A 12,837-nucleotide genomic window follows, 5' to 3' on the forward strand; every position below is an offset into this window, starting at 1 on the left:
AAGGAGCAGGTTATGTGGGCAGGCTGGCTTAACTTAAAAAACAGAAAACCACACCAAACCAAACGAGCTCTTCTTTGAGCTCAGTGGGAACGTGTGGTGCCGAGGACCTGGGTCTCTTTACTTAGAGACCGGGAGGAGGAATTCTCAGCAGGGGTGACCCTGACCTTGTGAGAGGTGCCACGTGGAGGCAGCGTCTAGATGGAGGGACAGACGTGGTGGGCCCACAGGGCATCTTGAGGATGTGCTGGGTTTGGGCTGAGGGTGGTTGAGGGGGACCTGGTGAGCTGCCTGGCGAGGGGAAGAGCAAGTGGTGAGAGCCAGGGAGAGAAAACGGAAGAAAACGGACTCTCCGGGGGAGATGCTTGGGTAAGTCAGGTAGTTGTAGTGTGCAAGGCATCAGAGCGGGAGATGACAGGGTGGACCGGGGCCTGGAGGAGCGTGGGATGTACAGAGGCTAGGCTTCTGCTTGGATTGAAAAAATAAAACACCAGGAGAGAGACCAGGGGGAGAAACAGGGCTCCTGAAAACAAGAGAAATTCACACCTCCCAGATAAATTGAAAGAAGCCGATACGGGGACCTCACGATGCTAGGATCACAAGCAGCAGAGCCGAGGTGAATGGAGGGCAGGGGGGAGCAGACGTGGGGCCCGTTCCTAAGGAAGCAACTGAAAAACAACTAAAACAGACCTAAGGAAACCACGCGTCAGAACCTTTGGTCTCAGCGCTGGGGTTTTCTGGAGGACCTTGCTCCGCCTCTCAGCTGGGGTGGCCCTGCCACTGCTGTGTGCGTCTTCCTGTCTGAGGTGGCCAGCCGTCATCCAGCTCGACATTTGTATGACAGATAAAGGGGGAGCACAGTTCTGTGCTTTTTCACAAAGCCCAGTGGCTCAGAACCCTCCAAATAAAGGACCCGCTTCCGGTTTTACAAGCCACGTGTGAACTCTGGCTACCCTTTCTGAGAGATCTGTTCTGTTTGTAATGTGTGTACCATGTTAGAACAAAACTTCTTCCCAGGGCAATTACAGTATCTGGGGTAGCAGTTAAGGCCAGGGAGGGTCGTCTTCTCTGCTTCACTGTTAATAAGCATAACCTCAAGGTTTCCAGAGCCATCCTTGTTAGATATACCATGCCTTTGGGAAAGGGGTTCTGCTTTGCTCCCTGACAAATCCTATTGGCTTCCGTCTGATCAGGGTTTTGGCTAATTAGTTGTAAGTATCTGGACAGTGGCTGTGTAACCCCTTAGCTATATTCCTATAGATTGGGTTAGATTGTATGCCTCAAATTGGGTTAGATTGTAAGCCTCAACACTATACTTCTTTAAATTGAAGAATAGTTGATTTACAACGTATTAATTTCTGCTGTACAGCAAAGTGATTCAGTTATACATATATATACATTCTTTTTTATATTCAGTTCCATTATGGTTTATCATGGTAAGTCAAATATATTTCCCTGTGCTATACAGTAGGACCTTGTTGTTTATCTATTCTGTATATAATAGTTTGCATCTGCTAACCCTAAACTCTCAATCCTTCCCTCTCTCACCACTCCCCTCCCTTGGCATCCACAAGTCTGTTCTCTATGTCTGTGAGTCTGTTTCTGTTTCATAGATAGGTTCATTTGTGTCATATTTTAGATTCCACATGTAAGTAATATCATATGGTATTTGTCATTCTCTCTATGACTTATTTCATTTAGTATGATAATCTCTAGGTCCATCCATGTTGCTGCAAATGGCATTATTTCATTCTTTTTTATGGCTGAGTAGTATTCCATTGTATATACGTACCATGTCTTCTTTATCCATTCCTCTGTTGACGGACATTTTGGTTGTTTCCATGTCTTGGCTATTGTGAATAGGCCAGCACTATAATTAGTATCGGTGAGTTTGGTTTAAGGTTTCCTGTTTGTCAGGGCTCACTAGAGGATTTGGGGTCAATTTCATTAGTGGAGAAATAAATGTGACTCTGACATCAACTTTTCCGTGTTGTATTAATCATTCTGAACCCCACGTGAGGAGTGATAGGTCAGGTGAGCATCTTGGCCTTCAAAATGACAAAACATCACTTTTTTAAAAGGACAGATTATTCAGCCGTAAGAAGGAATGAAGTACTGATACAACATGGATGGACCTTGAAAACACTATGCTAAGAGAAAGTAACCAGATACAAAAGGCCACAAATTGTATAATTCCATTTATATGAAATATCCAGAAGAGGCAAATCCATAGAGACAGAAAACTGATCAGTGGTTGCCAGTGTCTGGGATGGAAAGGGAAAGTGGGGCATGACTGCCAGTGGGTCCAGGGTTTCCCTTTGGGAAGATGAAAATATTCTGGGACTACACAGTGATGATGGTTGCATAACATTGGGAAGGTACTTAATGCCACTGAATTGTGTACTTTAAAATGGTTCAATTTTATGTTATTTAAAATAAGAACATGCCAAGCAAATGATGAATTCATGCTCACAGCTGTTTTATTTTCTCTTAATGTAGGTATTTTGCAAATGAACCATTTGCTGACTTCCACCGCGTGGAGGGGTTACAGGGAGTCTACATTGCTACTCTGATTAATGGTTCCATGAATGAAGAGAACATGAGATCAGTCATCACCTTTGACAAAGGGGGGACCTGGGAATTCCTTCAGGCCCCAGCCTTCACAGGATATGGAGAGAAAATCAATTGTGAGGTATAGATACTTTGCTCTTGTTTGGATTGTTAATACACACTTTTAACTGTAGTTCTACTCTTACAGTTCCCAAACGCTGCATCAAGATGCCTTGGGATGCCACAGTGAACTCACAGGGGCACCATGGGATATTTTAAGTTTTTGAGGGAAAAACTGTGATACTTGACATCTGTTGGTCACCATGTGAATTACTATCTTGAGTTAGTTCACTGTTTCAACATTAGCTCATGCTATATGTCTTTTGATGACATATCTTTGTGAAGCTGGATTTTTGGCATTTGATGTGATAAAAAGCAAGTAAGAAAATCAGGTTGGCACAGGAAATGATGGTAGTGATATCTGATTAGATTCCAAAGTTTGAGAAGATGTGCAGTGCCCAAAAGGTGTCTATATACTATTATTAAGTAATTTTGGTTATTTAAGAATGAAATAAAATTTTATGTTTTCTTTCAATTTATACACACACACACAATATTATTTCAAACTGCTGCTAAGTTATTAGGACGTATACTTATTAAGTTGTTTGGACTTAACTATGTAAAAAAACAAACATCGGTATTTCTTCTGACCTGAGGCTGTTATAAAAAAAATTACTGAGATACCAGTTGTGCTGGGAACCAAGAAAGTCTGGGGACCTGTGCTGTACAGCAAAGTGATTTGCTGGGGAACATCTTTTAAAATTCCTCCCTGAATATAATTTAGGATTCTACAGTTTTCCCTACCTGTCGCTTCATCTGAAAAGCTCATGATACTAAAATGTGTTATTTGGTCCCATTCAGTGTTACCATTCGCTTAGGTGGCTCCTTCCTTTTCCCTGGGGAGAAGTCTGTGATCGTGGTCCTTGGCTTCAGGTGACACCCCACACCTCCATTTTCATTTCTTTAGGGGATCTAGGGTGTGTAAAGTAGGCAGGCGGAAGGAACTTGGAAAAAAAGAGTAGTACTCATTTTTGGAGAAACCAAAACATTTTAGTTAGACAATTACCTGGTCTTTTGGATTTTTGAATTTCATTTGTCCATGGTTAAGTATATTGACTCTCTTGTATGCTGTATCCGTGGTCCTTGGGAAGATTATTTTGGAGACTCTTGTTCTAGAATGTACTTCTTGATTTTTTTTTCTTTTCCTTTTTTTTTTTTTTTGTACTTCTTGATTTTTCTTCCCTATTTGGCAACAGGTCGGAACTTACCACATCGAGTCTAGCTTTGGAGAGAGGCAGGTTATAAGTAGGTGCAGATAAACACCTAGGTGTTGTTTCACTGCACGATATAGGTTTTGGAGCATGTGGTAGGGGTCCAAACCTTGGTTAAATAAAATGAATAGTATTGTTAAAATCCAGCTGCTTATTTCCCTGACTGATCAGTTTATTTATGAACTGTACAACGATTAGTAATCAGCTTTTAGTTTCTGCTTCTGCTTTGAGGTGGTGACAGAAAAGGTGAGTTGGCAGGTATTTGAGACTCAGCCTAATTTGCTCCAGTTTTTATTTGCTGAACGTTGATGCTAGCAAGACAGATATTTGTTAGAGAGATCCTTTTGTTATAAAAATAAGTATATCTAGCAAATCATGTCAGTTTTTACCTGTAACTTAAGCACACATAGAGATACCCCATCTAGAACACCACACAAGGCTACGTAACATTTGACAGTCACTTTCTGGCCGGGAGAATCAGGTATGACCCTATAGCAAAAGGCCTTGTTTGCAGAGCTATTAAAATCTGAGCATAAGTGATGGAAGCCAGTTTGAATAACCTGAAGTCTTGCAGAGGACACGTGAAGACTTGTCGTACAAATGCAGACTGCTTAAAAAAGTTCAATGTGACTCTTTTGGGGTTTATATCTCATATGTGTTGTACATCTGGGAGCTTATCAGTGAGATTTTCTGACTTCTGATTCTTAGGTTTTTTTCTGACAGAGTTGCTTAAATCACATTTGAAATACATCTTCATTGACTTAGAAAATAAGCGCCATGAAATCATTTCATTCTCTTTCATTCTTTCGAATGACATGAGAGAAATTCTAGGTAACATGAGAGAGTGAAAGCTTTCCTATCTACTTGAGTTGGCACTGATTTCTTTTTTAATTTTTATTGAAATATAGTTGATTCACAATGTTGTGTTAGTTTTTGGTGTACAGCTAAGTGATTCAGTTATATATATATATATGTGTGTGTATATATATATATATATATATATATACACACACACACACACACATCCCCACACATATTATATGTATATATACGCACACACTTTTTTTCTTTTTTTTTCGGTACGCGGGCCTCTCACTGCTGTGGCCTCTCCCATTGCAGAGCACAGGCTCCAGACGCACAGGCTCAGAGGCCATGGCTCACGGGCCCAGCCGCTCCACAGCATGTGGGATCTTCCTGGACCGGGGCACGAACCCGTGTCCCCTGCATCGGCAGGCAGACTCTCAACCACTGCGCCACCAGGGAAGCCCACACACACACTTTTTTAGATTCGTTTCCATTGTAGGTTATCACAAGGTATTGAGTATAGTTCCCTGTGCTGTACAGAAGGTCCTTGTAGGTTATCTGTTTTATATATGGCACTGATTTCTAATTGCTATTCTCTGAGAGTCTCAGAAGGAGTTTTTTCTTAGGATTTTTCTCTTTTCTTCCATGAGAGGCATTTATGTGGTTCAGATGATCATGTCCACCTGGGGTAGTGTGGGGACAGCCAGGCTGTGGCTCTGGTCTCCTTTGGGCCAGATCTCCTTCCTCTGTGCCGACTGCAGCGTGGGCCCAAGAGGCCTTGGCGTTTCGAGGGAGACCTCCGTGTTGCATCGCGTGCTGACGGCTCCTGAACTTGTGTTCTGTAGCTCTCCCAGGGCTGCTCCCTCCACCTGGCCCAGCGGCTCAGCCAGCTGCTCAGCCTCCAGCTCCGAAGGATGCCCATCCTGTCCAAGGAGTCGGCGCCCGGTCTTGTCATCGCCACGGGTAAGTTGGCTTTGCCTGTTCTCACTGACGGGTTAAGCTATTGGGTTACGTGCAGCCAAGTACACAGTGACCGCTGCCACCTAGGGCAATACTGGCTGTTCGTGGTTCTGAGACATCTTGGTTGCGAGATGACTCAGAATTTCTGGTTGAGCAAGGTGATTATCTGGCGTATTCTTGACATTAAAAATAATTACTCTTCTTGCATTTTAGGTTCAGTGGGAAAGAACTTGGCAAGCAAGACAAACGTGTACATCTCCAGCAGTGCTGGAGCCCGGTGGCGAGAGGTCAGCCGCCTCCCTCCGCAACCCCTGCCCTTGTTTGTGGGAGAATGTGGACTGTGCCTTGACATTTCAGGGACACACACGGCTGGTGGTGGAGGCCAATGACGCCAAGTATGATTATAAAATAAGGAGAGGTACCCGGAGCCACACTGACAGGGTCAGCTGATTTGTATTCACACCCCGTGATGTGGGCTTGTGATTTTGCCAAAAATGTTACTTTGAATCCAAAACAAACTTTTTAAAAAACAACTGTGAATTTGTGTAAATATCCCAAGATTGTGAGTTCCGTAAGGATAAGGCAGTGTCTGTTCTGTCACTTCTTTACTCCTGGGACCTAGCAGCGTCTGGCATGGACACATGGTGCTCAGTAACTGTTTGCTGAATCCATCGGCAGATTGTCACGTATTTGTAGTGGTATCAGGTCTGACCCTGGTTTCTTACTTATTTTTGCATATTAGCGAAGTTAAAGCCAAGCCCCTGCCCCGCCCCCTTCCCGGGCTGGCTGTACTGCGCAGGCGCTCCATCTCACTCCGCGCTACGGCAGACTCTGTGCTGTGGAAGGAGGCTGGTTTTGCCTGAAGGTTGTGTGACGAATTTGGATCCTTAGGAACTGATTGTACCAATTCTGAAGGTGGGGCTAGTTCTCTAGTCCCCAAATGCTAACTCAGCCTTGGACATTAGAGAATTCCCAAACTTGTTTAAAAAAAAAAGTGTTTTTCACCAGTCTCCCATCAGGGAGACGGGCATCTGGTCTCATTCTGTAGGGGCCGCTTTCAGTGGTGCTCTGCTGTGTGTGCAGGGAGCTGCTGGGGTAGAACTCACCAGATCTCTCGCAGGCCGGACGTGATGTCAGAAGGGCTGTGGGATTCTCGGGAGAACCAGCAGACAGCTCCCATCCTCATGGTGCCCTTCCTGGGAATGCAATACATACACTTTCAGAGTGAAATACATAGTATGTAAAGCAGTAGTAATACCCAGCATTTGTTTGGGTCTTGGCCTGTCACATACCTTATCTCGTTCGAGGTAGGGCTTGCTGTCCCTCCATACATTGTGTGTGTGTGCGTGCATATGCATGCATGTGTTTGTGTGTGTGTGTGTGTAAGGACTACACAGCTGTACAGTATGGTAGGAAACATAATTACGTATTCGGATGAGGGAGATTGTTAAGGCCAGAGTAGTCAAAAAGTGTGAACACGTTGGAATTTTCGGGGCATCCTTGTCTAGCTTCCATGGGAAAGATTAAGCAGCGGCTTTCCTCTTCCCTGGAGCTGGACATTCCTTTTGAAATTGGGTGTTCTCTCCTCTGCAGATAGGCTGGTGGTTTGTTCGTACCTTCTGATGTTGGTGTAATCTGGGATTTGAACATCTGCAAGTGATTTCCTTCTGGGGAGAAAGCAGTGTCTTGCTCCTCCTCCAGTGAAGTGGTGTCGTCTGGCTAATGCTGGGGCAGCTGTCAGCGCCTCCCGCCAGGCATGCTCCGCGCCTGCCAAGAGGCAGCCGTCGCACAAGGGACCTTAGTTTTGGAGCTAGCAGGGACTAAGTAGGGGATGAAAAGGTGGAGACTGTCTGTGTGAGCGGGCATCTGAGTCCCCACGGGCAGCCTTCTCTTTAGAGGGACATTCTTGAGTGTGTGAGGGGGATAGGTGGTAGCCAGGAAAGAGGAAATGGGATGCAGTTGACAGATGCTGTCTAGAAAACTGATGACTAGAATTCTTGTTCCCCTTCTCCTACTAATAAGTTGTGCAGATTCTCAGATCCACAGAGTTCCTTTTCTGCACTTAAAAAAAAAACAAACTTTGTTCATGTACAGTAAGCTGCACGTAAAGTATATAATTTGATCAGGATCGATCACCATCACTACACCTTCACCCACACCACAATTAAGACAGTTGCATCACCCACCGAAGTTTCTTTGAGTCCCTTTGTAATTCATTCTGGTCTCTACCCTCATCCCTCCAGACTATTAGCATTTTCTAGACTTCTGTGTAAATGGACTCATACAGATGCAGTCTTTTGGCTTTGAGGTTCACTCATGTTGTTTCATTTATCAGTGATTCTTTCCTTTTTCATTGTTGATCGGTATCCCATTGTGGGGATATTCCACAGTTTCTTTATCCATTCGTTGATTGATGGACGTTCTGGTTTTTGCTGATTACAAATATAGTTGTTACAAACATTTAATTGCATGGTTTTTAGGTGGACATATATTTTTATTTCTCTTGGGTAGATACCGTAGGAAGGAATGAGTGGGCAACCTGGTAGATATGTCTAGCTTTTAAAGGAATTACCAGATTATTTTAAAGTATCAAATTGTTTTCCAAAGTGGATGTACTGTTTCATGTTTCCACCAGCAGTGTGTGAGTTCTGATTGCTTCCGGTGCATGCCAACACTTGATATGGTCAATCTTTTAAATTTTAGACATTTTAATAACTGCATATGATATTTCATTGTGGTTTTAATTGGCATTTCTTTGATGACTAATGATGTTGAGCTTCTGTTTTTTTTTCCTTTTTTTTTGATGTTGAGTTTCTTTTCATGTGTTCATTGGTCATTTAAAACTCTTTTGTGAAGTGTCCGTTCAGATCTTTTATATATTTTAAAGAGCTGTGTTTGTCTTCTTATTGAGCTGTAAGAGGTCTTTTTTTTAATATATTCTGAATTTAAGTCTTTTATGTGTGTTATAAGTGTTTTCTCCTAGTCTGTGGCTTGCTTTTTTGTTTCCTTAAAGGTGTCTTTTGAAGAGCAAATGTTTTTAATTTTGGTAAAGTCTAATTTATCAGTTCTTTTCTTCTATGTTTTATGTGCTTTGTTGTTCTGAGAAATGTTTGTCCTTCCCAAGTTAGCAGAGATTGTCCTCTATGTATTCTTTTACAGGTTTTATAGTTTTAGGCTTTAGGTTTAGGTTTATGATCTATTTTGAGTTAATTTGTATATCTGGTGTGAGGGAAGGGTTGATACTCATTTTTTCCTTACAAACATGCTATTGGTCAAGCACCACTTGTTGAAAAGACTTCTCTTTTCCACATCAAATTGCCTTGGTACCTGTTTGAAAATCAATTGGCCGTATGTGTGGGTCTCTTTCAAGACTTTCTGTTCTGCTCCATTGATCTATATGCCTGTCTCTTCACCAAAACCAAATTGTCTTGATTACTGAAGACTTAGAGTAAGGGTTGAGATCAAGTACAGTAAGTCTTCCAATTTTGTTCTTTATAAAATTACATTGACTTTTTCTCGTTCCTTTGTCTAACCACATAACATTTAAAAAAAATTTTTTTAAATTAAGTTTTATTGGAGTATAGTTGCTTTACAATGTTGTGTTAGTTTCTACTGTATAGCAAAGTGAATCAGCTGTATGTATACATATATCCCCTCTGTTTTGGATTGCCTTCCCAGTTAGGTCACCACAGAGCATTGAGTAGAGTTCCCTGAGCTATACAGCAGGTTCTCATTAGTTATGTATTTTATACATAGTATCAACAGTGTATGTATGTCAATCCCAATCCCCCAATTCATCCCACCCTCCTTCCCTCTTGGCATCCATACGTTTGTTCTCTACGTCTGTGTCTCTATTTCTGCTTTGCAAGTAAGATCATTTATACCATTTTTCTAGATTCCACATATATGCATTAATATATGATATTTGTTTTTCTCTTTCTGACCTACTTCACTCTATGACAGTCTCTAGGTCCATCCACGTCTCTACAGATGACCCAATTTCATTCCTTATTATGGCTGAGTAATAATTCCATTGTATATATGTACCACATTTTCTTTATCCATTCCTCTGTCGATGGACATTTAGGTTGCTTCCATGTCCTGGCTGTTGTAAACAGTGCTACAATGAACATTGGGGTGCATGTGTCTTTTAAAAAATTTTTTTATTGGAGTATAGTTGCTTTGCAATATTGTGTTAGTTTCCACTGTACAGCAAACTGAATCAGCTATACATATACATATATCCCCTCTTTTTTGGATTTCCTTCCCATTTTGGTCACCACAGAGCACTGAGTAGAGTTCCCTGTGCTATACAGTAGGTTCTTATTAGTTGTCTATTTTATACATAGTATCAATAGTGTATATATGTCAATCCCAGTCTCCTAATTCACCCACCCCCCCTTCCCCCTTGGTATGCATGTTTGTTCTCTATGTCTATGTCTTTATTTCTGCTTTGTAAGTAAGATCATCTGTACTGATTTTTTCACATTCCACATATATGCATTAATATATGATATTTGTTTTTCTTTTTCTGACTTAACTTCACTCTGTATGACAGTCTTTGGGTCCATCCACGTCTCTACAAATGACCCAGTTTCGTTCCTTTTAATGGCTGAGTAATATTCTATCATATATGTGTACCACATCCTCTTTATCCATTCCTCTGTTGATGGATATTTAGGTTGCTTCCATGTCCCGGCTATTGTAAATAGTGCTGCAGTGAACATTGGGGTGCATGTGTCTTTTTGAATTATGGTTTTCTCTGGGTATATGTCCAGTAGTGGGATTGCTGTGTCATATGGTAGTTCTATTTTTAGTTTTTTAAGGAACCTCCCTACTGTTCTCCATAGTGGCTGTACCAATTTACATTCCCACCAACAATGCATGAGGGTTCCCTTTTCTCCACACCCTCTCCAGCATTTATGGTCTGTAGATTTTTTTTATGATGGCCATTCTGACCACTGTGAGGTGATACCTCACTGTCGTTTTGATTTGCATTTCTTTAATAATTAGTGATGTTGAGCATCTTTTCAAGTGCCTCTTGGCCATCTATCTGTCTTCTTTGGAGAAATGTCTATTTAGGTCTTCCACCCATTTTTTGATTGGGTTGTTTGTTTTTTTTTTTATATTGAGCTGCATGAGCTGTTTGTATTATTTTGGAGATTAATCCCTTGTCAGTTACTTCGTTTGCAAATATTTCCTCCCGTTCTGAGGGTTGTCTTTTCATCTTGTTTATGGTTTCCTTTGCTGTGCAAAAGCTTATAAGTTTAATTAGGTCCCATTTGTTTATTTTTGTTTTTATTCTCATTACTCTAGGAGGTGGGTCAAAAAAGATCTTGCTGCGATTTATGTCAGAGTGTTCTGCCTGTGTTTTCCTCTAAGAGTTTTATAGTGTCTGGCCTTACATTCAGCTCTTTAATCCATTTTGAGTTTATTTTTGTGTATGGTGATAGGGAGTGTTCTAATTTCATTCTTTCACATGTAGCTGTCCAGTTTTCCCAGCACCACTTACTGAAGAGACTGTCTTTTCTCCATTGTATATTCTTGCCTCCTTTGTTATAGATTAGGTGACCATAGGTGCTGGCTGCGTGGGTTTATCTCTGAGCTTTCTATCCTGTTCCATTGGTCTAAATGTTTGTTTTTGTGCCAGTACCATATTGTCTTGATTACTGTAGCTTTGTAGTATAATCTGAAGTCAGGGAGCCTGATTCCTCGAGCTCCATTTTTCTTTCTCAAGATTGCTTTGGCTATTCGAGGTCTTTTGTGTTTCCATACAAATTGTGAAATTTTCTGTTCTAGTTCTGTGAAGAAAGCCATTGGTAATTTGATAGGGATTGCATTGAATCTGTAGATTACTTTGGGTAGTATAGTCATTTTCACAGTATTGATTCTTCCAATCCAAGAACATGTTATATCTCTCCATCTTTTTGTGTTGTCTTTGATTTCTTTCATCAGTATCTTATAGTTTTCTTCGTACAGGTCCTTTACCTCCTTAGGTAGGTTAATTCCTAGGTATTTTTTTCTTTTTGTTGCCACATAACACTTTAGAATCAGCTTGTCAATTTCTATAAATCCTGTTGGGATTTTTACTGGGATCACATTGAATTTATAGATCATTTTGGGGAATATTGACATCATAACACTACTGGGTCTTCTAATCCATGAATGTGGTGTGTTACGCCATTAAAAAAAAATTCTCTTAGCAATATTTTATAGTTTTCAATGTGGAGGTCTTGTATACTTTCTTTTTGTTAGCTTTATTCCTAGATATTTTTTATTTTTTGGTATTACTGTAAATGGGACTTTCTTTAAAGTTCATTTTTCAGTTTTTGCTATAGTATATAAGAAGACAGTTGATTTTTATATATTAACCTTATATTCTGCAACCTTGCTAAAATAATTCATTAGTGTTAGTAGTTGTTCTGTAGATTCAGTATAAGCAGTTGTATCATCTGCAAATAGGGACAGTTTTATTTCTTCCTTTCTGATCTTTACTTGTTTTATTTCTCCTTTTCTCTCTTCCTTCTCTTCCCTTTCCTAATATGTAATAATATGGTAATATGTAATATGGTGTATTATGTTAAAGGAAAAACTCTTTTCCCTTACTCTCAGAATACTTCTGATACCCAATGTATGGAAGTTTTCCCATCACAGCAAGCAGTACTCCAACTCTTCAGACACCCACTGGATGTCCTACAATTCAGTCAGGACGCATGCTAGCTGGAGTTGGCACAGACCCAGAGTCTAAGGGCTCAGTCTCACAAGACTGCCCCACCTGACCCCACTTCAGACGCCAGTTGCAAGTCTCAGGTTGTCACCTGTACTTCTGACTGACCAGCTATAAACTGGGGATTCCCACGACTCACTCTTTGGGTTCAGTAATTTGCTAGAATGGCTGACAGAACTCAGGGAAGTATTTATTTACATTTACCCGTTTATTATAAAGGATATTTCAAAGGATACAGATGAACAGCCAGATGAAGAGGTACATAGGTCAGGGTCCAGAAGGGTCCCAACCATGGAGCTTCTGTCCCCACAGAGTTGGGGTGTGCTGTTCTTCCAGCATGTGGATGTGTTCACCAACTTGGAAGCTCTCTGAATCCTGCAGTTTAGGGATTTTTTTTTTTTTTACTAATCATTTGACTTTATGTATTTATTTTTTAAATTGAAGTATAGTTGATTTACAATGTGTTAG

The 12,837-nt window shown here is 41.0% G+C and overlaps 1 protein-coding gene across 2 annotated transcripts in view; it reads left to right on the forward strand.

The window, feature by feature from the left end:
• The window catches only part of SORL1 (sortilin related receptor 1), a 258,242-nt gene that overhangs the window by 147,611 nt on the left and 97,794 nt on the right, over positions 1-12,837 (forward strand). For both annotated transcript variants that reach the window (XM_060304206.1, XM_030839654.2), the window contains exons 9-11: positions 2,497-2,689; positions 5,528-5,645; positions 5,856-5,929. In XM_060304206.1, the coding sequence (XP_060160189.1) occupies positions 2,497-2,689; positions 5,528-5,645; positions 5,856-5,929 (385 nt within the window). The remainder of the gene's footprint in view (positions 1-2,496; positions 2,690-5,527; positions 5,646-5,855; positions 5,930-12,837) is intronic.

The sequence above is a fragment of the Globicephala melas genome, chromosome 8 (assembly GCF_963455315.2).
Source record: "Globicephala melas chromosome 8, mGloMel1.2, whole genome shotgun sequence".
In the NCBI taxonomy this organism is placed as follows: Eukaryota; Metazoa; Chordata; class Mammalia; order Artiodactyla; family Delphinidae; genus Globicephala; species Globicephala melas.